Here is a 24844-nt window from a genome sequence, read left to right on the forward strand (position 1 = left end):
ACGGCGGCATGAGAAATGCGATCGCGCTCGTGCGACGGGGCGGGAGAGTGTGGGGAGGAGGGGGTGAGTGCGCAAGAAAAATAGTGCAGGCGGAGAGACAGATCGCGTTTCTTACTCTGTGTAAACGACGTCGGAATAGATAAAGGATGAGTGGAAGCGTGTCCTGCGAGCTCCGCGTCGCGCCGACGGAGCCGGAAATGCAAAAGTACAATCGCAGGAATTATAGAAAAAGGAAAAGTGACGGGAAACGGCGGTAGAGGAACGGAGATAGAGTCGGCGACGCACAAAAGTACCGCTGAAACATTAACGATATTTCAGGGATGAGGGCGAGAGAGAGAGAGAGAGAGAGAGAGAGAGAGAGAGGGGGGGAGAGAGAAGCAAAGAAGAAGCATGGAGGCGGAGAGGCGCGCAAATGCGAAGGAGGAGGGGTTCGCGAGTGGTCGCGAGTGGTTTTAAGCCGGAAGTCGAAAGTCAAGGGCAGAGAAACGTTCGCCAGCGAGGCGCGTTTAACGCCTCGCGGAATCTGCCATCCGCACGCGGATTTAATTCACGTCGTCACTTAATGCCGTGCGTGAAGCGACAAGGGAGAGAGACTCGCCACCGCGTCCGAGAGGGGCCTGCTCGAAGTTCGAAAACGCGTTTAATCGTTTTCGACTCCGCGTCCGTCTCGAGTGCCCGGCACTCGCCGTGGCGCGGCGCGGCGCGGCGACGGAGAGGCCGGATTAAAAGTCCGCGCGTCCCGGAAGCTCGGCCAGAGTAATACCTTCTCGACGGGAGCTCTCTGGAAAGTTGAAGACAGCAGCCATCTCTGCCTTGCCATTAAGGGCTCGCTCGCGTTGCGTCGCGGCTTCCCGAAATCGCGACCGAAACTTTGGCCTTGGCAGAGCAGAGCGTTCATGCAAATTCGCGTGTACGCGCGTCGCAAGCGCGACGCAGAAACGACGCGACAGTTGCTTGTCGTGATAATTGAATGCCGTAAATGCGAACGTGGAGTTGCGGCAGCCGAATCTTGAGAGCATGGAAACTGAGAAGTGACTTTCTCGGCGGAGAGACGCTGTTGTGCAAGCGGAGCTCTTGGAGTGTTTGCCGCTCCAGGGACTCGAATCTTTCCGCGGGAGCGTCGACTTCGCCGGGCGACTTCTTTTTTAAATTGTGCTGCTCGATTTTTCTCGACCGGCGCGGCGCTCGCGCGAGATACTCTTGCTCGGTATGTTCGTGTAATATCTGTCGTGTAACGATGAGATATTTTTGTAACATTGCTCACGCGAACGGAGATCCTGCAAAGCAGACTTTGTCGCGACATTAAGATAGAGCGAGAGCAAGAGCGAGAGAGAGAGAGAGAGAGAGAGAGAGACAGAGAGGGAGCGGCTCTTGATAAAATCGAGAGCAGATTAAATTAGCGCACTCTCGCTGAACGCGCGCGTGAGGCATTAATTATCCAGTCCGTTAAAGTACTCGGGCCCGATGGCCGGTCCCTAATTAAATTTAGCTCGCCTCCCCCCTCAGGCCGTAATAAGCATAATCGAGCAAGCCGGTATTCGTTTGAGTCTCGAATCAAGACTAACGAGGAAAATTTATCTCGCTTACAGAAATCTCCGGGAGATTTACAGGCGCCGCAATTGATTTCGGGGTCTCGCCCGAGGCATAACGTCCTTGTAAAATTTACGTTCGACCCGAAGACGAGAAAGAAAGAAAGAGGAAGATAGATCCAATCCTATAAGTATATTATTAGGAGTGTGATCTAGTTTTGTGAGGATTTTTCAAGAAATGGCACCAATGCCAATTTTGTCGAAGATATTTGTCGGAGTTATTCAGCTATTGTTTTTTAATGCTTTAATATTAATCCGTAATATTCAGTCATTTACTAACAATAGATGCAGTAAAAATCGTGCTAATACCATCTTAAAAGTCGAGTTTTCTAAAGAGCATTATCGACATGCGTTGCTTTTGTTTTTTAATCAGAAGAAAACGGCGGCTGAAGGTAATAGAATTCTGATGGAAACTTATGGCGATGTTCCATCAATTAAGACACGCGAATACTGGTTTAGACAATTCAAAAGTGGTGATTTCAATGTTGACGACAAAGTTCGCTCGGGACAACCAAAAAGGCTGGAAAATGCAGATTTGCAAGCATTATTGGATGAAAATCCGATACAATCCATTTCAGAACTTGTCAGAGCATTAAATGTTGACCGTACAAGAGTTTACCAAACGTTTACATGATTTGGGAAAAATTCACAAAGAAGGAAAATGGGTTCGATATTAATTATCGGAGAGTGTCATTGCAAACCGGTTGAACATTTGCATTGATCGCTAGACAAAAAATAAAGAGTTTTTTGTATCGAATTGTTACTGGGGATAAAAAATGGATCAATTTTGATAATCCTAAACGAAAAAAATCACGGCTGGTTGATCCAGGCCAACCAGCAACATCCATTTCGAGGCGCAATATTCACGGTTCAAAGGTATCGTTGTAAGATGTATTTGATGGGATTAAAAAGGTATTGTGTACTATGAACTATTAAATTCGAATGAAACTATCACCGCTGGTCGTTATCGACAACAATTATACAAATTGAAGCGAGCATTGAATCAAACTCAATCATCAATTGCGAGTAAACGACGCAAAGTGTCCCTTCTTCACGACAATATCGACGACTCAATCTGATGTTGCATTGTCAATGAAGCAAACGTTATTAGAACTGGAAGGGGAAGTACCGTATTTCCCTGCGTTTTACCGTACGTTGCGTATTTTCCAGACATTGATCCATCCAATTATCACTTGTTCTGGTCGATGCAACATGCTCTAGAGCAGGGGTTCCCAACTGGGGGTGCGAAGAAACATTCTTGGGAGTGCGAGAAAAAGTGATTGTAATTAATAATGATTCAGATGAATTCTGGAATAATCCGACATTTTTACCATTGAATTAAAAAAAATGTTATTAAAATTATATATTTTTTACGTATCTATACATATACATTCATAATGTATCACTATGCGAAGCTTGATATCATGGATAATAATTTTATAATATTAAAATGATAGTTAATTTCTATAAAACAATTCTATGTAATAATAAATTATTACAAATTAACTTCAAACCTTAAAACCCCAATAACTAATTTTTACCATAAAACATACGAATAATTTTTGTTTTGTAGGAGATGCGAAGGTTCATTAATAAATTTTTAGGGGTGCGAAATACAAAAAATGTTGGGAAACCCTGCTCCAGAGGATACACACATTCATAACAATTTCGAACAAGTGCGAAAATTTATTGAAAATTTGTTGATGGCTCAACTCCAAAGAACAATCCTGTTATCATTGCGGAATCCGTCTCTTGCCAGAAAGATGGGAAAAAGTTGTAGAAAACGAAGGAAAATATTTTGATTAAGGTATTCGTTCATTATCTTGTTTAAGTAAATCAGTTCCTGAAGAGGAAACCTTCAAAACTAAATCACACTCCTATAAATATAAAATCTGAGAGGGTCATAAACAGTGAAAACCTCGGCGCGTCCTTCCGCGTTGGACGGCTTCGTAACTCGACATTGTCCCGGGACGAGATCGATCGCGAGGCACTTCCTTCTCCCGGCGAGTCGCGTAAATCCACCTTTGACGATACGCAGGAGAATTTACGCCGAGCAGATGTATGTGCGTGCGTGAGTCTATGTGTGTATTCGCATCTTCTGTTACAGATTTACCGTCTCTCGCGATCGGCCAACGGCGACACGGGGTGGCTGGTCGCGTCGCTTGTCGTCCACGTTAGGACCGCGAAGAATGGCGTAAAGGCGACCACGGCCACTTAGTATGTTAATGCGAGACGCGGCTCGTACGTGACTGGAGGGCTATTATTGATGATCCCGGCGAGAAGGAGCGAGCCGTAAAAGCCGTAAAAACCAAGACGACGACGACGAGGAGGACGGAGCAAGAGCGAGGAGCGGGCTGTGTGTAAATAGCCGGTGTAACGCGAGGCTGTAATAATCGTCGTGGATCGTCCCGCCGCGACCGCGCAGTGATCTACGAGGTAATCCGAGAGAACCGGCGAATCCGACACCGAGCGACGATCGCGATCGCCCGTCGCCGTATAAATGATTAAGTCGAATATCCGCGACGACGAGCGCGACGTCGGCCGCGGGAATGCGGCGAGGTCGGATCTCGCGCGCGAGATAACTGGAGTTATTAGATTATCTCGAGCGTGATATCTCGCGCACGTCGCGTGAGTTCCGAATTAATCGCGCTCCACGCAGCTGTGACTTTTCGCGCCAACTGCGGCGTCCCGAGCGAACATCCCGGCGGCGCGACGGCGCGAGGCGTCTCCTTCGGGAAAATTACCAACGGAGCGTAGGGAGCCTGCGGGATTCTCGGAGATTTTCTCGGAGTTTCTTACGTTATCCGCGACGGTAACGCGCGGATTTCTTCCCGACATCAGTTGCTCAACATCTCGGAGGCGATTCTCTTCGGTGATGGTAGACAGAGTTCAGGAAATCTCGTATAATTTCCGGGAATCTTGGATGTTTCTCAGGATTCTTCGCACTCGCGTTTGCGTTTCGCCGCGACGTTGATTCCGCCGGTTCACCCGGATCTCCGTCGTGCCCGTCGTGCACGAGGACGATCATTCGCGAGCGCATCGCTTTCGTTGCAGAAGTCCCGTTTCGCCGTTTGAAATGGAGTAGACGCTCGAGTAGACGTGCGCGCGATTGAACGCGATCGCAGCCGGTTATACGAGCGGCGACAATCGTGAGGGTCCCTCTATCCACTTGGGCATTTTCGACGAGGCGCCGCTCCGCCAGCCGACTCGTGTTGCAACATGTTCGGGACGAAATTGCGCACGTGGATGGAGGCACACATCGTGCGATCGAAAAAGAAGAAGGACCGGAAGAAGGGCGACAAGGGATTCGACTCGAACTGCAACTCCCCCAGGAGCCACAGCGCCAACAGATCGCCCGCTCTGCATCAGGTGAGTGAGCTTATCGCAGCCTCTCAAGAGAGAGCTCGAGAGAATCTAAGGTGAATCTCTCGCGCCGAGTCTCTCGTATCGTCTCGTGTAATTTGCCGTGTGTCATTCCGCGAGCCCATTCAAACTCGCCCGACGTGGCTTCGCGCCAAATTGACCAATCGTGGTAACGCGATTTCTCTCTCTCTCTCTCTCTCTCTCTCTCTCTCTCTCTCTCTCTCTCTCTCTCTCTCTCTCTCTCTCTCTCTCTCTCTCTCTCTCTCTCTCTTTCTCTCTCTCTCTCTCTCTCTCTCCTCTCCCTCTCCCTCTCCCTCCCTCTCTCTCTCTCTCTCTCTCTCTCTCTCTCTCTCTCTCGTGGACTTTTGATATTTTATGCATCAGTCGACGCGAATTTTTCGAGGTATTTTAGCCACCGCAAAAGTAAAATCTCCAACGGAGATCTGATATGCTATATTGGGTTTTTAGGAAAGTAATATCGGTTTCTTGCATGAAAATGAAAGACGATATTTTTAATAGAAAAAAAGTTTTATTCTGCTGAGTATTGACCATTTTGTTCCGACACCTTTTGCGATGTTTGAGGTAATAACATGATTCCACGTTCGTAGAACTTTTGGTCCTTATTGGCAAAAGACTGAATTAAGTGGTTTTTGACATTCAAACTTCGTTTGAATCGAAAAGTTTACCATTCAAAGAATTTTGCAGTGACCGAAACAAATGATAATCGGATGGTGCTAGATCAAGTGAATGTGGTGGATGCGGTAGGAAATCCTATCTAAGCATTTACAGCTTCTGGCGAGTCATTAAACTTATGTGAGGTCCAGCGTTGTTATGATGAAACACATCTTTTTTGTTCGTCAATTCTGGTCTCTTTTGCTCGATGGAATTATTCAATTTGTCCAATTGATGACAATACATATTCGAATCAATCGTTTGGTTGTTTGGTAGCAGCTCAAAAAGAATCATTCCTTTCCAATCCCACCAAACAGAGAGCATCTTCTTTTAATGGATCAGCTCAGCTTTCGATGTGCTTTAATCTGGTTCAACACGTCTGCTCCATAATCGTTTGCGTTTGATGTTGTTATACACAATTCATTTTTCGTCTCCAATTATGAGTCGCTTCAGAAATGGATCGTTTTCCCCACGTTTCAGCAGCAAATCGCAGATGGTAATGCGACGAATCAAATCTCTTTCTTTGAGAACGTGTGGAACCCAAATGTCGATATTTAAAACAAAATCAAGTTGTTTCAAATGCTCATGCACAGTCGAATTCGATAAATTCAATCTCTCAGCAATGTCTCATGTAAATAACGATTTGCGTCCACCAGTATCTTTATTTGATTTTCATCAGCCTCAACTGGCCTTCCAAAACATGGTGCATCTTTGAGGTCGAAATTCCCAAAACGAAATTTCGAAAACCAATTCTGGCACTGGCGTTCAGTCAACACATCCTGCCCATACACAGCACACAATTTTTCTCTTGCTTGTGCTGCACTTTTGCCTTTATGGTAATAAAAAAGCAAAATGCTCACGTTGATCTTCCATTTTTTATGCGACGTCAAACGAAAACAACTTGACAAAAGAATTTTTTTTCAAATGAATCTTGAAATGTACAGGGTGTAACAGCAACATACAGATCAGTATGACGGGTTGCTTGCCCCTATTTGGATGATAATGCAGAGGTTGCCGAAAAAGTCACTCGTTGACTTTGTTGATAATCAAGAGGCACGGTAGTGCCTATTATACGCGAAACTGCGAGTTGAAACGAGGTGAGATATTCATATCTCAGCAATGGCTGAACCGATCGAGGTTTTTTAGTCCCAATCGATTCGGTCTTAAAAAATAGGAAGCAAAATGTTTTTGTGATTTTTGTGTACGTTGTCTCTAAGTGGAGGTATTTTAAGATAAAATCCGAATCACGGAAAATTTCGATTCAGTAAGAAAGTAAGAAATTTCGGACGCATAAGAGTAGGGATATGTGCATCTCGCTTTTCCGACATCAGGGGTGCTACGAGAGCGCTGAACAAGCAGACAGTAGCGAATGCGAGCGTGTAAGCGAGGGATATGCTATAGAATACAATATAGGACAAAATGTGCGAGAGAGAGAGAGAGAGAGGGAGAGAGAGAGGAAAGAGGGGGTGAGAGAGAGGGGAGGGGGAGAGGAAGGAGAGAGGGAGGGAGGGAGAGAGAATGAGGAAGAGTGTGAAGGAGTGAGAAAGTGAGAGAGTGAGGGAGTGGGAGAATGAGAGAGTAAGAAAGTGTAAGATATACGTACACATATGTACGTACATACAATACATTCGTACATACATATGTACGTACATACGTACATAGATACATACGTATCTACATAGATAGATATATACATATGTACATACGACATACATACATATATATATAGGTATATACGTATGTACATATTACGTACATATATACGTACATATATATACGTATATATGTACATACGTACATACATACATACATGTACATAAGTATTAACGTATGTATGAACATTTGTATGTACGTATGTATGTACGTATGTACATACATATATACATACATACATACATACATACATACATACTTACATATATATTTACGTATATACATATATAGATACATACGTACTATGTACATACATACCTATATTGATATATACATATGCACATACGTACATACATGCGTACATATAAATGTTCATACATACGTAAATACTTTCGTATATGTGTACATACATATGTACATATATATACGTATATACGTACATATACGTAAGCATTTTTTAGGTATTGTCCGCGTCCACGTCTACGTGTACGACAATATTTGCGAATATTTAGCTTTTCCCAACATTTGTGCCTCTTGGTATATATGTTTACATATTCGTAATAACATATATATACACGTATATTGTTATGTTCTTGAATAGCGTTATCAAGGTCACGTGTAATCTAAACAAAAAATTCGTAAAGTAAATGATAGTCCATGGACGTTATAAAAAATAATTGCTTTCGTACAAGAACCTCATGTAAATGTTCGTAAAAATACCGCTTGGGTTATACGAGGTTTCCAAAATACAGATAAAGTTTCATCCTACGCAAATTCAGTATTGCAGTGTCTTTTGCATTTCAGCGTCTGTAGAAAACAAATATTTAATTGTGATAAAATTAATGTTTTAGATGTATTACTATATCGATATGAAAATGGAATGCATGACTTAAATACGTATGGAATATGACAATATATAGGACAGAACTTTTCGAATACTGTAAAATATGATGCATCGGAATTTCTTCAAACCCTATGTGACAAATGTGAATATTTAAAGAGTTTAGTCGAGCATCAAGTAACTTCCACTACAAGATGCAAAAGTTGTGATTATACAAATATAGTTACAACGAATAATATTTTTATATCAATTCCTATCATTAATTTACGGAAAAAGAGTTATGATCTTAACGATTTATTAAAGATTACTTTCCCGTACTCGTGTGACTCGTACAAGGAATCATGTAAAAATTGTACAGGAAATGACATGTTATTTAAAAGTGAAGTAACATTGACAAGACAAATACTTATCATTCATTTCCCATTATTTTCACCAGAAGATGGTAAAGATATGAAAATAAACAAATTTATTCTGCGTGCTGTCCCAACAACTAAAGTATTAGTAGCAAGACAGTTATATAAAGTAATGAATGCCATATTTCATCATGAATCGTGCATTACAAGCGGTCATTACACAAATATATGTAGAGAAGGTAAATCTGATTGGATTGAAGTTGATGATACACAAATAAGTAAAAAACACTGGCCCAGAGGCGCTACAAATGTTTATATTCTCTTCATGGCAAAAATTTAATACGTTTATTAATAGTATCCAATATTTAAAACAAATATCTTTTTAAAAGCTATTATTATTCAAGAAAAACCTAACGACAAAAAATGTACGTAACATAAATTTTTACATGTAAAATTTATTATAAAACTTACCTTTTTAAACAAAAAGGTAAGAAAAGGCGCCAAGTACAAGCGTAACACGTATTGTGTTATTTTTAGAAGTATCAAACTCAAATTATTTTTTTTAAGGTATACATGTGTACATAACAAGTTTTTACAAGTAAAATTTATAACTATAATAAAACTCTGCAACATTCTACTACACAAAAGAATTATATTAGAACAGTAGCGCCACTGAGAAACCTAACATATATATATGATTATTGTATACTTAACTTAATATTTTTAGAAATCTCAAATTCAAATTATTTTCTTTTTTAAGATATATATTATAATATATGTACATAAATTTCTAAATGTAAAAATTATATCATGTTATAAAAATTTAACACGTTTGTTAATAGTGTCCAATATTTAAAAAAAATATCTTTTTAAATATTATGTACATAACATAAGTTTTTATAAGTAAAACTTATCAAATTATTTTTTCTGTAAGATATATATGTACATAAACTTTTAAAAGTAAAAATTATATCGTGTTATAAAAATTTAACACGTTTGTTAATAGAGTCCAATATTAAAAAAAATATCTTTTTAAAGGTTATGTTTAAAGGTTATGTTATCCAAAATATTCAAGAAAACCTAGCTTCAAAAAATGTCCATAACATAAATTTTTACAAGTAAAATTTATCACTATTTATTAGAACACAGAGTTATATGGTTATTTTACTTGTTATTGTAACAAATTAATTGTTATAACAATACAATAAAAAATATTTAATACAAAAGATCTTGGCGCGGCTGCACCAAAAACTATATCGAACTAAAACTTGTTTAATACATATATGACAGCATTTTTATGATTAACCCAATATTCAGATTCTCCGATATTTGGAGCAAAAAGATCGGGAGAAAAATTGGAATAAAAATCTGACATACTCGCGACACTCGGCTGGAATCACGTCCGTGCAGCTTAAATTGCGACTTATCGACAAGATGTAATTTCCCGTGGCGATCCGCGAGGGAATTTGGACCTTTCGTTCTGTTTTCGCTTTCGCTTTCGGGGACGCTTTAACAGCTTCGCATGCTGTGCAATGCCGCTTCACATCGATACAGCGCTGATTGCTCCACTCGCGATCGCTCGTCGTCGTGCAACGTTCCAGAGTGTATACATCTCTCCCGCCCCCCTCTCTCTCTCTCTCTCTCTCTCTCTCTCTCTCTCTCTCAGTCGGCCTCTTCCTGTCTTTCTCCGTCGAAAGGCGCACGTTCGTCGGATTCATCGTCATTATCGGCAAACTAGTTCGCGAAGTGCTTCCCCTATTTTCCTACTGCTTGCCGGCGTTTGCTCGTTACGCTCGTCCGTTTCTCCGCTAACAGACCCTTACGTCGGCGCTTTCCGAGGCAGAGGCCAGGCGGGGCAGGTCGACGGTTATCGTAGAGCCGGCTGGGAAAAGGTTTAGTATTCTTTCCACGACACACCGGCGGCGGGCGACTCACTCTCGTTCTCTGACGCGCCAGCCGTTGCAGATTGCGAGGTCGCGGCAGTCTTCGGGCTTTCATGCAGTTATCCGACCGGTGTCCAGCTTGTCGTGACGACGGAGCATTGGCTTGATGAATTCGCGTTATGCCAGTCCCGTTCGTGCGTTCGTCCGGATCAGCGTGACACGCGAGGCAACTCCGAGGAGCCGGCGCGCACTTGCGCAGGAGAAACTCGGAAGGCTCCTCCTTTTGGGAATTTTCTTCAGAATGCGTCCAGCAAGATAACCTTCTTCCTCCTTCCACGCTCTTAGCACCTCGTTAGCAATCCTTTCAACGTCAACCGTCGACAAAAACAGCCGCCATCTTGCGCGGCAGGTATCGATACACTCGCCACGAAGAATTATTTCGGAATCCTCGCTCCAATTTGTTTATTTTATTTATTTTTTAATTTTCTCAACAAATCACCGTCAAGCATTTTCGATACTCCGGCTATCTCTGCCGGATCAAGACGCGTCTAGAAGCCAAGGGCGATCAGTTAATCAGCTGAAAGCGAGAGACCGATCGGATAATCAAGATGTCCCGTTCCCGCGCTCTTACTCACACGACTCTCTCCCACCTTGCCCGCAGGTGCACCCGGTGGACTCGCCGTCGAAGAACGTGGACGGTATCCGGCTGCACGGGGGTGGCTACGGCGCGACGGTGACCACGTCGTCCGGCACGTCTGGCGGTACCGGGAGCGTGAGCCTCTCCTCACCGGAGAGCGCTTACTCGACCGGCTACTCGACCGACGGCACCTCGCCCGGCACCAGCTTCCCGCCAGAGTACTACATCAACATCAGGACCGGCACCCACTACTTCCAGAGCAACGGTGGCGGCAGCGGTGGCGGTAGCGGCGGTGGCGGTGGCGGCGGCGGCGGCGGCGGCGGCGGCGGCGGCGGGGCTAACAACAATAACAACAACAACAACAACAATAATAACAGCGGCGCCCTCGGCGGCGGCAAGGCGAGGCCGAAAAGGGTGCAGGCCGACGTCGCGGACCCGTCGGCCGCCGCACCGGGAAATGGAAGAGTCGACGGTAATCGAGCGCATTCCGCGAACACGACGAACATGAGCAGGGACAACGGTCAGCCGGAAGTACGGACGAGCACCCCTCATAAGGTAAGTGCGCGTTGTGTCCTTGAGCTGAGACGACAATTTCTTTTTCGGCGATTTTCACGATTCGCCTTCGAGCCGCGTGAATTATCGGGTCTTGGCGATTTCTTTGTTCTCATTTCGTCGGACGAGTTGATTCTCGGGATATCGGCCAGCGGAAACGGTTTGCGAGTCGGTTTTCAGTTTCTTAACTTTCCAACTACCGAAGAAGAAAATGTTTATTTGTTTTTCTTATTGGAGGTATGCAAAAGTTTCTATCGTTTTTAAGGCAATGTTTTTTTTTATTAATATTATTATAAATGACATAGTATCTTCAAAATATATTCCAAAATATTATCTAGATTTTGCCATCTCTCAGGCGAAAGATGGATATCAAAGGAAGTCTTTGTTCTTAAAATGAATGAAGTTATCGATGAATCGTTGCACTTGCTCAACATTGCGAAATCGTGTACCAGAAAGACTGTGCTGCACAGAACGAAATAAATGAGAATCCGATTGGGCAATATCTGAAGAATATGCCGGGTGTGCTAGGACTTTCCATTGCAGTTCCATTAAAGTTTCTCGGGTCGTCAATGCAACATGGAGCCTGGCATTGTCGTGCAGAAGAATCACTTTGTTTTGCTTTGTCGCAAAATATGGCCGTTTCTCGATCAATTGCTCATTCAACTGCCTCAGTTGTCGACTGTATATTGGGTATGGGAATAAGTTTTCGTCCTTTTCAGAAAGATATCGCTAGTGGTACTAATTTCGTGTTTGATGGAACGGCTATATTTCTGTTTTGAAGGTGTATTTATAAGCTTTGAATCACAGTAGTAGACATTCGTTTGAAGAAGAAGTAAACATCATTTTTTTTTCACGTCGAAAATGGCAACATTTGTCCCAACGAAGCAGCATTTGCGGGAAGTGTTACTCCATTATTATATTCTGAAGAAAAGTGCTGCTGAAACGCATCGAATGCTTGTTGATATTTACGGCGATCATGCTCCTTCGAGTACCACGTGTAAAGAGTGGTTCCGGCGTTTTCGAAGTGGTGATTATAACGTGAGCGACCGAGAACGCAAAGGGACACTTAAAAAATTCGAAGATACACAACTGCAAGATTTACTCGAAGAAGATCCGAGTCGAACGCTTGAAGTTAGTCGTTTCAAACGAGTTAAATGTTGATAGATCTACCGTCGGAAAACGTTTACATGCGTTGGGAATGGTCCAAAAATCAGGAAATTGGGTGCCACATCAATTGAAGGAGAGAGACATTGAAAGACGTCTGGTGACGTGCGAGATGCTGCTTCAAAGACTAAAAAGGAAGGGTTTTCTGCATCAAATTGTCACTGACGATGAAAAATGGATCTACTACGACAACCCCAAACGACTGAAATCATGGATGATGCCAGGTGAACCAGGTCCATCAACTCCAAAACGGAATATCCACGGTTCGAAAGTTATGTTATGCATCTGGTGGGATCAGAAGGGCGTTATTTATTATGAGCTTCTAAAACCGTCCGAAACCATCACTGAAGATTGTGACCGACTGCAGTTAATACGTTTGAACCGAGCTTTAAAAAAGAAACGACCGGAATGGAATAATAGGCTGATTCTGCTACACGATAACGCTAAGTTGCAAAACCAGTCCAAAAATACTTGGAAGGATTGAATTGGGAAATCTTGCCCTACCCGCTATATTCACCAGATATTGCTCCTTCGGATTTCCACTTATTTTGATCCATGCAGTCGGTGCTTTCTGGAGAGCGGTTCACTTCTCATAAAGGTATCGAAAAATGGCTTAATGAATGGATCGAGTCAAAAGAACCTGATTTTTTCTTCGAGGAATTCGTTTACTACCTGAAAAATGGGAGAAAGTTGTCACTTCCAATGGGGCGTACTTTGAATAAAATCATTTTGTATTTTTTTGTTTAAATAAACGACTAATTTGTATTTAAAACGGGCGGAAACTTATTCCCATACTCAATAATTCCGCGGTGATAGTCTGAGATGATTACAACAAATGATGATACAACAACTCATCATACAGCGTTCCTTGCATGTCCCATCAGATACACAGGAGAACCTTATGACCATGGATATTTTGTTTTGGCTGTGACGTAGAGAGTTTTCCGGGATTTACTGCGATTTTACCACGATTTTTTGCGATTGTGATTGTCATAATAAATCCATTTTTTGTCTTTAGTCATTCGATATAAAAAAAGACTTGTGTCTCTGTCTATTGAGCAGCGAAAGGCAAATGGTGACTCGACTGGCAATAGCATTCTCGAATAATTCATGAGGAATCCATTTTTCTTCCTTCAGAATTTTCTCCATCTTATACAAGCGTCGAATTACAGTGCTCTAATTAACGTGTAACCTTTTCTACACTCAAGTTCTACACTCGATTGAATCGAATTCGTGCAATGTGCTTCCAAGTCATCCGAATTTATCTTTTGCAGTCGCCCAGCACGCTCCTTGTCTTTCAAGTTAAAATCGCCATTTTTAAAGCGCCGAAACCACTCGCGACATGAACTTTCAACTATTATTTCCTCATCATAAGTTTCGCAAATGATTCTGGTTGCTTCGCCAGCTATTTTGCGCTGATGAAATAAAAAAGCATGCAATGACGAATATGCGTCTTATCGACTTTCATCAACATACGAATTAAATGATTTCATATGACTTATTATGTATCAGTTTCTATGCAGGTTCATTAATACTGACACAATCTAACAAAAATGCGTCGCAACTTTGTGTGTAAATAATTGTAAATAATTCACAATGCTATCTACACGTGAATGATGGCAATTTTTGCGTACTTCTAATAATTTTATTCCGCGTTCACAGAAAAGTATGCAAAAAATGCATCGTTATATGCATTTGAGTAATTTTTACGAAAGACTACAGACGTTCAGTTCCGATGGCTCGATAATTAAATTTAATTAAATTTAATTAAAGCGTTGAAGAGACTGGAAAAATGTCGATTCGAGGGGATGAAACTCGGTGCATCTCCCTATAAATTCTGTTCGGTGTTTTCTCACGAGAAATAATATTGGTGAACATCACACACACAAAGAAAAGCATTTTCATCAATGACATCCTTGAGATTTGATTTTTAATGCATCGTTCAATTGAATATGCCGATCGGCACAATACACGATATTTTCGGCAAAGAGCAATCTCGCAAAATCGCGAGTTCTTCGCGAGATCGACGAAAATTGCAAACTTCGCTCTCACGTGAGCGGCTCCCCGGCGCACAATGGAAACAATGGGAACAAATAGAAATTTACTGTTCAAAAATCGCTAGAGACCACAATTTTATAGCAATCGGGACGCTTTTTTTTTAATTAAACGTTAATCAATGTAGAAAAAAATTGTCGAGCCCGATTTTTGAAAACATTCTTTTAAATTTTGTAGTATTAAAAAGAATTTATAAGAAATTATCAGTTTTGCGAGCCTCTGTTACAAATGGAAAAACTTTCCATCTTTTCGCTGCGTAGTACAGTGTATTAAGGTTTTCAGCATCGCTGATTACGAATGTGATATAAAAATCAGAATTTGACAGTTAACAATTGCTAATCTCCTGTCAATAAACACAAAATCATTGTTTTAACACAGTATATACATTGCAATAGAGTATACAAAGCCGTTCAACATAAATGTGAAGTCTGATATGAAGTATGATAAAAATAACAAATTCAGCGGAAAAAAGTTGCAAAATAATTTGTTTATAACAAAGTTGTTTAAACAATGTATTTAGAAAATGATTGTTTGGAAAACCTGATGCTTGGTGATTTGAAAACATCAGATCAAAGCTACATATTTGGTTTTCGTGAGAACAATCCTGTTGCGAACAAATTATTTTGCAACTTTTTTCCGCTGAATTTATTATTTTTATCAGACTTCACATTTACGTTGAACGGTTTTGTATACTCTATTGCAACGTATATTGTTGTGTTAAAACAATGATTTTGTTTATGTTGACAGGGGATTAGCAATTGTTAACTGTCAAATTCTGATTTTTATATCACATTCGTAATCAGCGGTGCTGAAAATCTTAATACACTGTATTGCGCAGCGAAGAGATGGAAAGTTTTTCCGTTTGTAACAGAGGCTCGCAAAACTTGATAATTTCTTACAAATTCTTTTTAATACTGCAAAATTAAAAAAAATGTTTTCAAAAATCGGGCTCGGCAGTTTTTTCTACATTGATTAACGTTTGATTTAGAAAAAAAAAACGCATCCCGATTGCTATAAAATTGTGGTCTCTAGCGATTTTTGACAGTAAATTTCTATTTGTTCCCACTGTGCGGCGGGCCCTTAATTAGAACCTCGTCTGAGACTCGCGCTATGAATGGAGATGCGAATTTTTGCCGAGACGCCTCGATATAATGTATTCACAGAGGAACGAGTCGGCCGTTCTCGCGCGCGCGCGCGTGTGCGCGCGTGCTTTTCAGTTTTCCGCCCTCAAATAGTTTATAGACCGAAAGTAAATGCGCTTCGAGTTCGCCGCGTGCGCGCGAGCGAGAGAAAGATTACCGTAGTCGTTTCTCGCTCAAACACACCCCCGCGCGCGCGCTCGCTCGCTCGCTCTCAGCACAGCGAGTCTTCAGGGTGCGTTTGTTCGGCGCGCAGGCTCTTTGAAGCCGCGGGAGTTCAACGACATCCGGCCTCTTTCGTCTAGCAGGAAGTATACATTCCGGAGTGGCGTTTACCGTCGCTCGTGTACGTGTATATCTATATCGTGCACGAGAAACGCGCTGCAGTTCATGAATCCCTCTTTCGGCGGTGGATCCCATGAGCCCGGCCGAGAAGCGATGGTAAAAGCCGCGGTTCGCGTTTTCTTTATGAGATGTGCGCCGCGCTGCCTTCGTCACGGAGGCACGCTCGCAGCGACTGATATTGTTGCACTTTTCCGAAAAACAGCCGCCGTCGAGCCGGCGGAAGTTTCGGAGACACTGCTCGGTTCGCGCTTTCTCTCCAGCCAGCTCTGTCTCTCCGCTTCTCTGTCTCTGTCTCTCCTCCGTGAAATCTCACCTGAGACTGAAAAAGAGGAAGATGCATTATTGTCGCGAAACGTGCGCCCGGATATCGAGCCTTAATGGCCGGCAGCGGTAAAAATGAACCCTAATCCTTCCGCCTCTTCTGGGCCGTGATCGATCTCGCGTTGCGCTCCACGTCGTCGTCGTCGTCGTCGTCGTCGTCGTTGTCGTCGGGGACTCTCGTCTCGCTACAATGAAGAGAAACGATCGGGCTTGCGATTTAGATTTAGATTTAGATTTAGATGGACGATCAGTCCGAAAGTATACACGCGGGGACAGAGTGATGGATGCAAGGGGTCTTTCGAAGAGGGCGTTCTCTCCGTGATGGAAAAAGCGCGAGAGGAAATTCCCCGACACTCTTCCGCGGGAACACGGACGAATTGACCGGCGGATTAACGCAAGGCTAACTCCGTCGCGACACGAACGATCGTGTTTCCAATATATTAGGTGTGTGAATTAATTCGGTCCATCTGGCGGTCAATTGCTGTACTATATAATTTTCTAACCTCTAATGTCTGCAAAAGGCTTTGTTTTTTAGTTTTGATATCTGGCAGTAATATTCAGTTGATAAACGTTTGGGTTTGTAACAATAACATTGTGTTTATCTGATTCAAAAATGTCGAAATTCGAGCTAAAAAAGCATAATTTCAGGGAAGTTCTCATTTTCTGTTTTCATTTGAAGAAAACAGCCGCTGAAGCTCATCAAATGCTCGTAGAAGCTTATGGTGAAAGTGCTCCCACCGATAAATCATGCAGAGAATGGTTTCGACGTTTCAAAAGTGATGATTTCAGTGTCGATGACAAACCCCGTCCAGGTCAGCCGAAGAAGTTCGAGGACGAGGAATTGCAGGCGCTAATCGATGAAGATCCGTGTCAATCGTAACATGAGCTCGCGCAATTGTTGAATGTTGATCGATCAACAATGTCTATGCGTTTGGCAGCCATGGGAAAGATTTACAAAGGAGGAAGATGGGTGCCATACGACCTGAAAGAAAGAGACACCAAGAGGCGAAAAGCCATGTCTGAAATCTTGCTTGCCAGGCAAAAAAGAAAAGGTTTTTTGTATTGTATTGTGATTGGAGACGAAAAGTGAATATATTTCGATAATCCCAAACGAAGGAAATCCATTAGCGACCCCGGAAAACCATCCACATCGATACCAAAGCAGAATATTCACGGCAAGAAAGTAATGCTCTGTATATGATGGGACCAGAAAGGTGTAGTGTATCATGAACTATTAAAACAGAGCCAAACCATCACTGCCGAACTTTACCAACAACAATTGATCCGTTTAAACAACGCATTGAAGAATAAGCGGCCGGAATATGCAAAGAGACAAGACAAAGTGATCTTCCAGCACGATAACGCTCGGCCACATGTTGGAAAGATTGTGAAGGCCATTTTGGAAGCACTTGGGACGTTTTACCTCACCCGTCATATTCACCAGACATTGCTTCATCCGATTATCACTTGTTCAGATCAATGGCGTACGGGCTTTCGGACTTCAACAATTATGAAAAAATAGAGAAATGGCTCAATAAATGGATCGCTTCGAAGGACGAGTCGTTTTTCCGTCACGGAATGCAACAACTGCCAGACAGATGGGAAAAAATAATAGCAAGCGATGGCAAATACTTTGATTAGTGTACTTTTTTATGTTTTTTCATACTAAAGTCTTTTTTTGGAAGAAAAAAACGGATTGAATTAATTCACACACCTAATATGTCCCTCGGCTCGGCGCGAGTTAGATTTTCGATCGGTCGCGCGTACACTTTTCTTCTTTTTTTCTGCCTCTGCCGACTGTGATAGTCGCAGAGAACTCATTCGGGGATCAGTTTAGCGAGACCGGAAGAACTGATTTCGTTTGAAAATGACATAAATGTGTGAAGTGCGGGACAAAACATTTCTCTCCTCGCGGAGTTTTCGGATGAATATTTCCCTACGGTAATGTCCGTTGTGTCTCGTCGACAATGTCGGAGTTAAAAATGAGGGTGTGAACGTTGCTATCCGTAAATAAAGCACCTTTGGCCGCAACTTGGACTAACTTTTCAGCATCCAAAATAAAGTAACTTCAAAACAAACGGAATCATCTAAATTTTAGAGGATTTTACTCTTATACATGGCCTCAAAAGGATTTCTCTAAAATTAAAAGGAAAATATTATAAACACATTACTCTTAAAGTTAGAGGAATTATATGTTATATGTATAATGCAAATCTTCTTGATTTTTAATATAAATTTATATTAATATAAATTTAGATTAATATAAATTTCCTCTTATACACAGATTATTTAATTTCTTTTAAGAGGATTATTATTTATTCTTACTGGCTGTACTAGTTAATTTGAAAAAATTATTATAATGTATAGCGAAAAGTAACATATATAGATGTACTTCTGGCTACAGTTCTACAATAAGTAGGCACAAATGAAATAAAATCATCATATTGGGTATTAAACTTAATTTTAAAGGATTTACAAGAGATGGCGCAATGAGCACCTAATGGCATCGGCTCATACTGTAGCCAACTTCATATGAAAGCCCTGTCATTAGGCTTTAAGAATCAATATATTTCATTTGGTCGAAGTGTAAAAACATACTTTTTTTAGCGCATTCAATATGTCGAATTTGTGCCAACGAAACGCAATTTGCGGGAAGCGTTACGTTTTTGTTTCCATTTGAAAAAATCGGCAGCTAAAAGTCTTCGTTTGCTGTCCGAAGCTTATGGGGATTATGCTCCATCGATCTCAACTTGTGAGTACTGATTTAGACGATTCAAAAGTGGAGATTTTCCACTTATCCATCATTCGAAGGTAATGCTCTGTATTTGGTGGGATCAGAAGAGTGTGGTCTATTATGAGCTGTTAAAACCTGGCGAAACCATTATTGGGGACCGTTATCGACAACAACTGGTACAGCTGAACCGAGAATTGAAAGAAGAACGACCAGAATACGCCAAAAGACACGACAAAGTGATTTTCCAGCATGACAATGCTCGGCCACATATCGCTAAACCAGTGAAAGAAACGCTAGAGCTGCTCGGATGGGATGTTCTACCTCACCCGCCGTATTCACCAGACATTGCTCCTTCTGATTTCCATTTGTTTCGATCCATGCAGAATAACCTTTCTGCTCAGCACTTCAGTTCTTTAGGAGATATAAAAAAATGGCTCGATTCATGGATAACCACAAAAGACGAGTCGTTCTTCCGCTCAGGAATCCGCCTTTTACTAGAAAGATGGAAAAAAGTTGTAGCTAACGATGGACAATACTTTGAATAACATGTACTTATCACTTTGTTTCGAAATAAACGTCCATTTTCACAAAATATCCTTTAAAATTAAGTTTAATACCCAATAACAAATAAATTTCCAATTAGTTTTGTTACAGTCTTCATAGCTACAAAGATGTTTATTATAACCAATTGTGTGAAACATAGTTAAAAAAAGAATATATTATTCAACTTCTTGCAATAGATTATAAACTGTATTTGACCAAATATGGGTAAATTATCTTCGTCATATGTTACAGCAACACACATACCATTTTTAAAAAAACGTTCCAAATATTCTGACCCATCAGTATATGATTATTTTTTCATTTATGTCTGGAGGTAGAACATGACTGAACAAAAACACCGACGTTCAAATCAGCATATTCCTTTTCATATAAGAAGATAATTAATTGATATAAGAGGAAATCTTGAAATAAGAGGAAAACAGTTAGAATAATATCTAATAAATTTTAGATGAATGGTCCACTGTAATCGCTTTATGGAAAGAGGAATCCTTTTCCTGTAAGAGGCTTTGCTTAGAATACGAGACTATGGGAAAAATCACTTTACGAATAGAATACTTTTCTTGGGTAAGTCAGTTTTAGTGGCTTTTTAAACGTCCATACTTTCTATTGAATCCTCAGAGCGCAGAGACGAACCATGCTCCGAGACAGCAGCAACAGCAACAGCAACAGCAGCAGCAGCAGCAGCAGCAGCAACAGCAATCAAGGCAGCAGGAGAGTTCGCATCGCAGGACGGAGTCGTACTCCGCCGATTCGTCGAGGAACAGCCTGCCCGTGCCATCGTCGATACCGCCGCCGTTGGTCTCACCGCCGGTGCAGTCGCCCCGCGAGCGGTCGCGCATCCGGACGAACCCGTGGCTATCGGCGAACTCGTCCGGCTCCAGCACGAACGGCCTCAAGTCCCGGCTCACCTTGGACGAGAGTAGCAGCAGCTCTGGCCTGAAGCTCACCGAGTCGTCCGGCAGCGCGAGCGACGTCAACCTCAACCTGAACGGCAGGGAGCTCCAGGTCAGCAGAAAGGAGCATCGCCAGGAGAGCCTGAGCGCAGGCCGAAGCCCGTGAGTACCGCGAGATCGCGAATGTGAGGCGGCTAATGTGGGGTACAAATTGTAGGGGTGAATTAAGGAGGAGGTCGAGAGGCTCTCTCTCTCTCTCTCTCTCTCTCTCTCTCTCTCTCTCTCTCTCCCTCTCTCTCTCTCTCTCTCTCCCTCTCTCTCTCTCTCTCTCTCTCTCCCTCTCTCTCTCTCTCTCTCTCTCTCTCTCTCTCTCTCTCTCTCTCTCTCTCTCTCTCTCTCTCTCTCTCTCTCTCTCTCTCTCTCTCTCTTCTCCCTTTTTCCGCGCGAATTTCGGAGACTCCAGAATTTTCTTTCCGAGCGGACCTCGAAGAGAGGCAGAATCGCTGCGCAAATTACAGCGAGACGAGTTACGGTAAAAGGTTACACGATTGATGAAAATGAGAGCGGAGAGACACGAAATGCGCATAGCTGGAGCGCGCGCGGTTCGCGAGGGGAGGCCAATTTTACCGAGCGTCATTTTCCGCGAGAAGAAAAGAATACATTTTGCAGAGTGGGCGCAGTAAAAGTATCTGGAAGAAGAGAGAGGAACTGTAGAACCCCCGAATAAATACGATGTAAATGCGCGGAGCAGCCGTTCGAGTAACTGCAACGTGTGGAATAACGAAGATACGGGGAAGGGAAGTTGACGAAGGAAAAAGAAGGAATTGCCGCGTATTTCTGCAGCTGCATATTATGTCCTTCGACGGCGATCCAGTTTTTCACGGGGCAAACTTTTAATTGCACAAGTTGCCGGCTGTTGGCCGGAGGAAGGTGTACGCTCTCGCGGGGTGTCTTCCTCTCCTGAAATTCATCAACCTTCCAGTCTCCTCTTCGGCAGATCGGCCAAGGTAGAGGAGCACTTGATGGAAAAGTCAGCGGTTAGGAAAGTTGACGGGGAGAAACGGGAAAGACTCGCGAAATTACTTTATTAGCCGTTGATCCGACGCGCAGTTGTGAGAACGCAATTCAGTCTTGGAGTCGCGGTCGCGCCGGTCACATCTCGAGTAGAAAAGTTAACAAGGCTCTGGTAAAGATCTGATTATTTTTCTTTAACATTCGAGCCCTAGTAGGGATAGAAAGACAAGAACCCTGCAAGATATGTAGCAAATGTTTTAACGGGTCCTTATAAGGCAATATCATAAGGGCTTTATTAAATAATATCAACAGGACCTTATCAGGATCAATATTAACCCTCAACGTTCACACTTTCATGGTAAGAAACAACGTTCACACTGGAGTCCAAAAGTCCAAAGCCCAAAGCAACGACTTTGAACTATTGCTATTTTGAAACTATTAAGAAATTTAAGTTGAAGAAATTTATAAACCTTCTTTAACCCTTTAACTGCTGAAATTATCATGAATATTAAATGACCAGTATGACCCTCTTTGCTGAGTTATTTTTACGATTATAAAATATTTTATAATGATAAGAGATGGCACTATATGCCCGCTCAATTCAAATGCTTTTTACAAACTAAATTAAATGGGTAACGCATGGGTATTACACATTGAAAGTCCAAATCGAGTAAATTCGATCGTAGCAAGGCCACTATTTTTTTGCACACTCGAGTTATCTCGACCGTAGCAGTTAAAGGGTTAATTCGAGCAAAATAAGAACAAAATCATTGCAAAATCATTTTACATTACTTAAATACCAAAAAAATTCGCAAAAAAAAGAAACTTGAAAAATGACTTTTACATAAAAATTCATAAATTTTTTTTATTTCAATATCTTAAGCTAAAAATTTATGGACATACTCTAGAGATATGACACTTTAAGAAAAAAAAATAGTTTCATAATAGGCGTTCCAAAAAACATGTTTATTTTGAAATATGAAGAAGGTCATTTTTCAAAAAAATGGAAATCAGGAAATATGCAAAATATTTATATTTTCTATTACCAAATTATTATGAATGTGGTAAATCTGATAAGAAATACTTATTTTATTATTTCAGAAGTAAGAAAATGTCTTGTTAAAATAACATATTTAAATTTATTGATCCATATTACCACAATCAACGCAAAAAAAAACGCGGTGCTCATCGCACATGGGCCGCTCGCATGAAAGACACGCAATTTTGGTTTTCTTGTCTTTCTGTCTCTTGCACAACAAGCATCTTACTTTTCTATCTAATTCAATGCGTTGTAAACCTTCAAAGATAAGTGTATGCATTTTCAAAATGCCTGCAATTGCTGCCTTCAAATCTCTGCAGATTGTTATATTTGTATCGTCGCTTGAAATATTAATATATCGGCTCAAATCCTTAGAAATCGATCGCTGTACGATCGCGTTTTGTTTGTCGCCTTACCAAAGGAGCTACCAAAAGAGCTCTTCGAATCAAAACAATCTTTGTCGCGAAGCTCTACGACAAATTTTTATCGGCTTTCGCGAGTTTCGCGATCGCCCAGCTCGATCCAAATTATAATTTGTTCTGTTCCAGTTAATTTTCTGGAACATAGCCAGAAATCGTTTGAAAATTGCACCAAAAAATTTCCAACGTCATCTACTTAACACTTACATTTTTTATTGACTTTTTAATCACTTTATTAACAAAAAAAAATTGTAAGATTTTTTCAAAAAAGAAACGCTTCGTTCATACTGGAGTCTGAAGTACCCCAAAATCCGATAGGTTAACTTTGATCAATTGTCAAACGGAAACTGACAATTTTCAAACTAAGCCAGGTATTCTAATTAAAAGAGGATTCCTTGAAATAACACTAAATGGCAGGTCAAGCTCAATTTTCAAGAAATTAGATATTGAAAAATTCAATCAAAAATATCTTGGAGTCCAATGGACCCTCAGTGAACGTTGAGGGTTAATAAGGCCTTGTAAGGAAATATTTTTATTATTGTTTGAGTAAAAATATTCGTTCTTTTCATTCCAAGAAATTTAGACTGTAATTTATTTATTTCTTTATAACTTTGTTAGTATATAAAAAGAATTTTTTATTTTAAAAATATAATTAATAAAAATATAATTAAAAATATAGCATACTTTACAATAATGTATAGCATTCTTTACACATAAAAATCCTGCTACTGTTTGCATTTCAAAATGACGATACTAGAAAAATCCTTGGAAGAGATTAATGAATATGGCAACTAATAAAACTAATAAAATTTGTTTTTAATTGCGGTGTAACTAAAAAATCTTTAAAAGAACCAGATAGAGCATACCTACCAAAACAATACTAAATTATGATCATTTTATTACACGCTTCAGATCTTATTAATTTTCTGTAACAAAACTTGATTTTGTATATCTAAAGCATCCTTTCTTAAAAGATCCTTCTAAGACCCATGTTCTAAGAACATGTTAAAGCGTTATTTCGTGGAATTTAAAGCATCCCTAAAAAATTCTTTTAAGGTCCTCATCAGTTTTCCATCTATCAAAGCCTTATTTATTAGATCTAAGTCATCCCTAAAAAATTCTTCTCTAAGGCCCTTCTCAGCTTTTTCTATCAAAGCCTTATTTCGTAAAATCTAAGGCATCTCTAAAAGATCCTTCTAAGATCCTTATCAGTTTCCCTATCAAAGCCTTATTTATTAGATCTAAGGCACCCCTAATGAATATCCTTCTAAGACCCTCATCAATCTTCCTTATTAAAGCCTCATTTCATAAAATTTAAGATATCCTTAAAAGATCCATCTCGGAGCCTTATGTGGTAATAATGAAGTATCCCTTTTTAGGACATCCTATTTTCAGCCTTATCGGGGCTTTATACTTCGTGAAGATGATCTTAACAATTTTTTGCTCCTAGGACCTCTCGGTCGGTTTGATTTCTTCCTCGCGATCGCGCTATCATCGCGCAAATTGCGCGCGTGCTTTTGTAATTCGTGTGACGTACGCTTGCGATTTGCACTCGATTAAAATCTGATTACGCGTGATACGCGCGTCCGCGCTGCCTGTCCAAGCGAGCGCCGG

The 24844-nt window shown here is 41.2% G+C and overlaps 1 protein-coding gene across 3 annotated transcripts in view; it reads left to right on the top strand.

Moving 5' to 3' along the window:
• Positions 1-24844, top strand: part of LOC105181335 (putative uncharacterized protein DDB_G0277255) — a 228730-nt gene that overhangs the window by 198880 nt on the left and 5006 nt on the right. For all 3 annotated transcript variants that reach the window (XM_025306415.1, XM_025306417.1, XM_025306418.1), the window contains 4 exons: positions 3697-4025; positions 4644-4958; positions 11016-11546; positions 20484-20920. In XM_025306415.1, the coding sequence (XP_025162200.1) occupies positions 4809-4958; positions 11016-11546; positions 20484-20920 (1118 nt within the window). In that variant the 5' untranslated portion in view covers positions 3697-4025; positions 4644-4808. The remainder of the gene's footprint in view (positions 1-3696; positions 4026-4643; positions 4959-11015; positions 11547-20483; positions 20921-24844) is intronic.

This window comes from Harpegnathos saltator, unplaced genomic scaffold, assembly GCF_003227715.2.
Source record: "Harpegnathos saltator strain DR-91 unplaced genomic scaffold, Hsal_v8.6 scaffold124, whole genome shotgun sequence".
Taxonomy (NCBI): domain Eukaryota; kingdom Metazoa; phylum Arthropoda; class Insecta; order Hymenoptera; family Formicidae; genus Harpegnathos; species Harpegnathos saltator.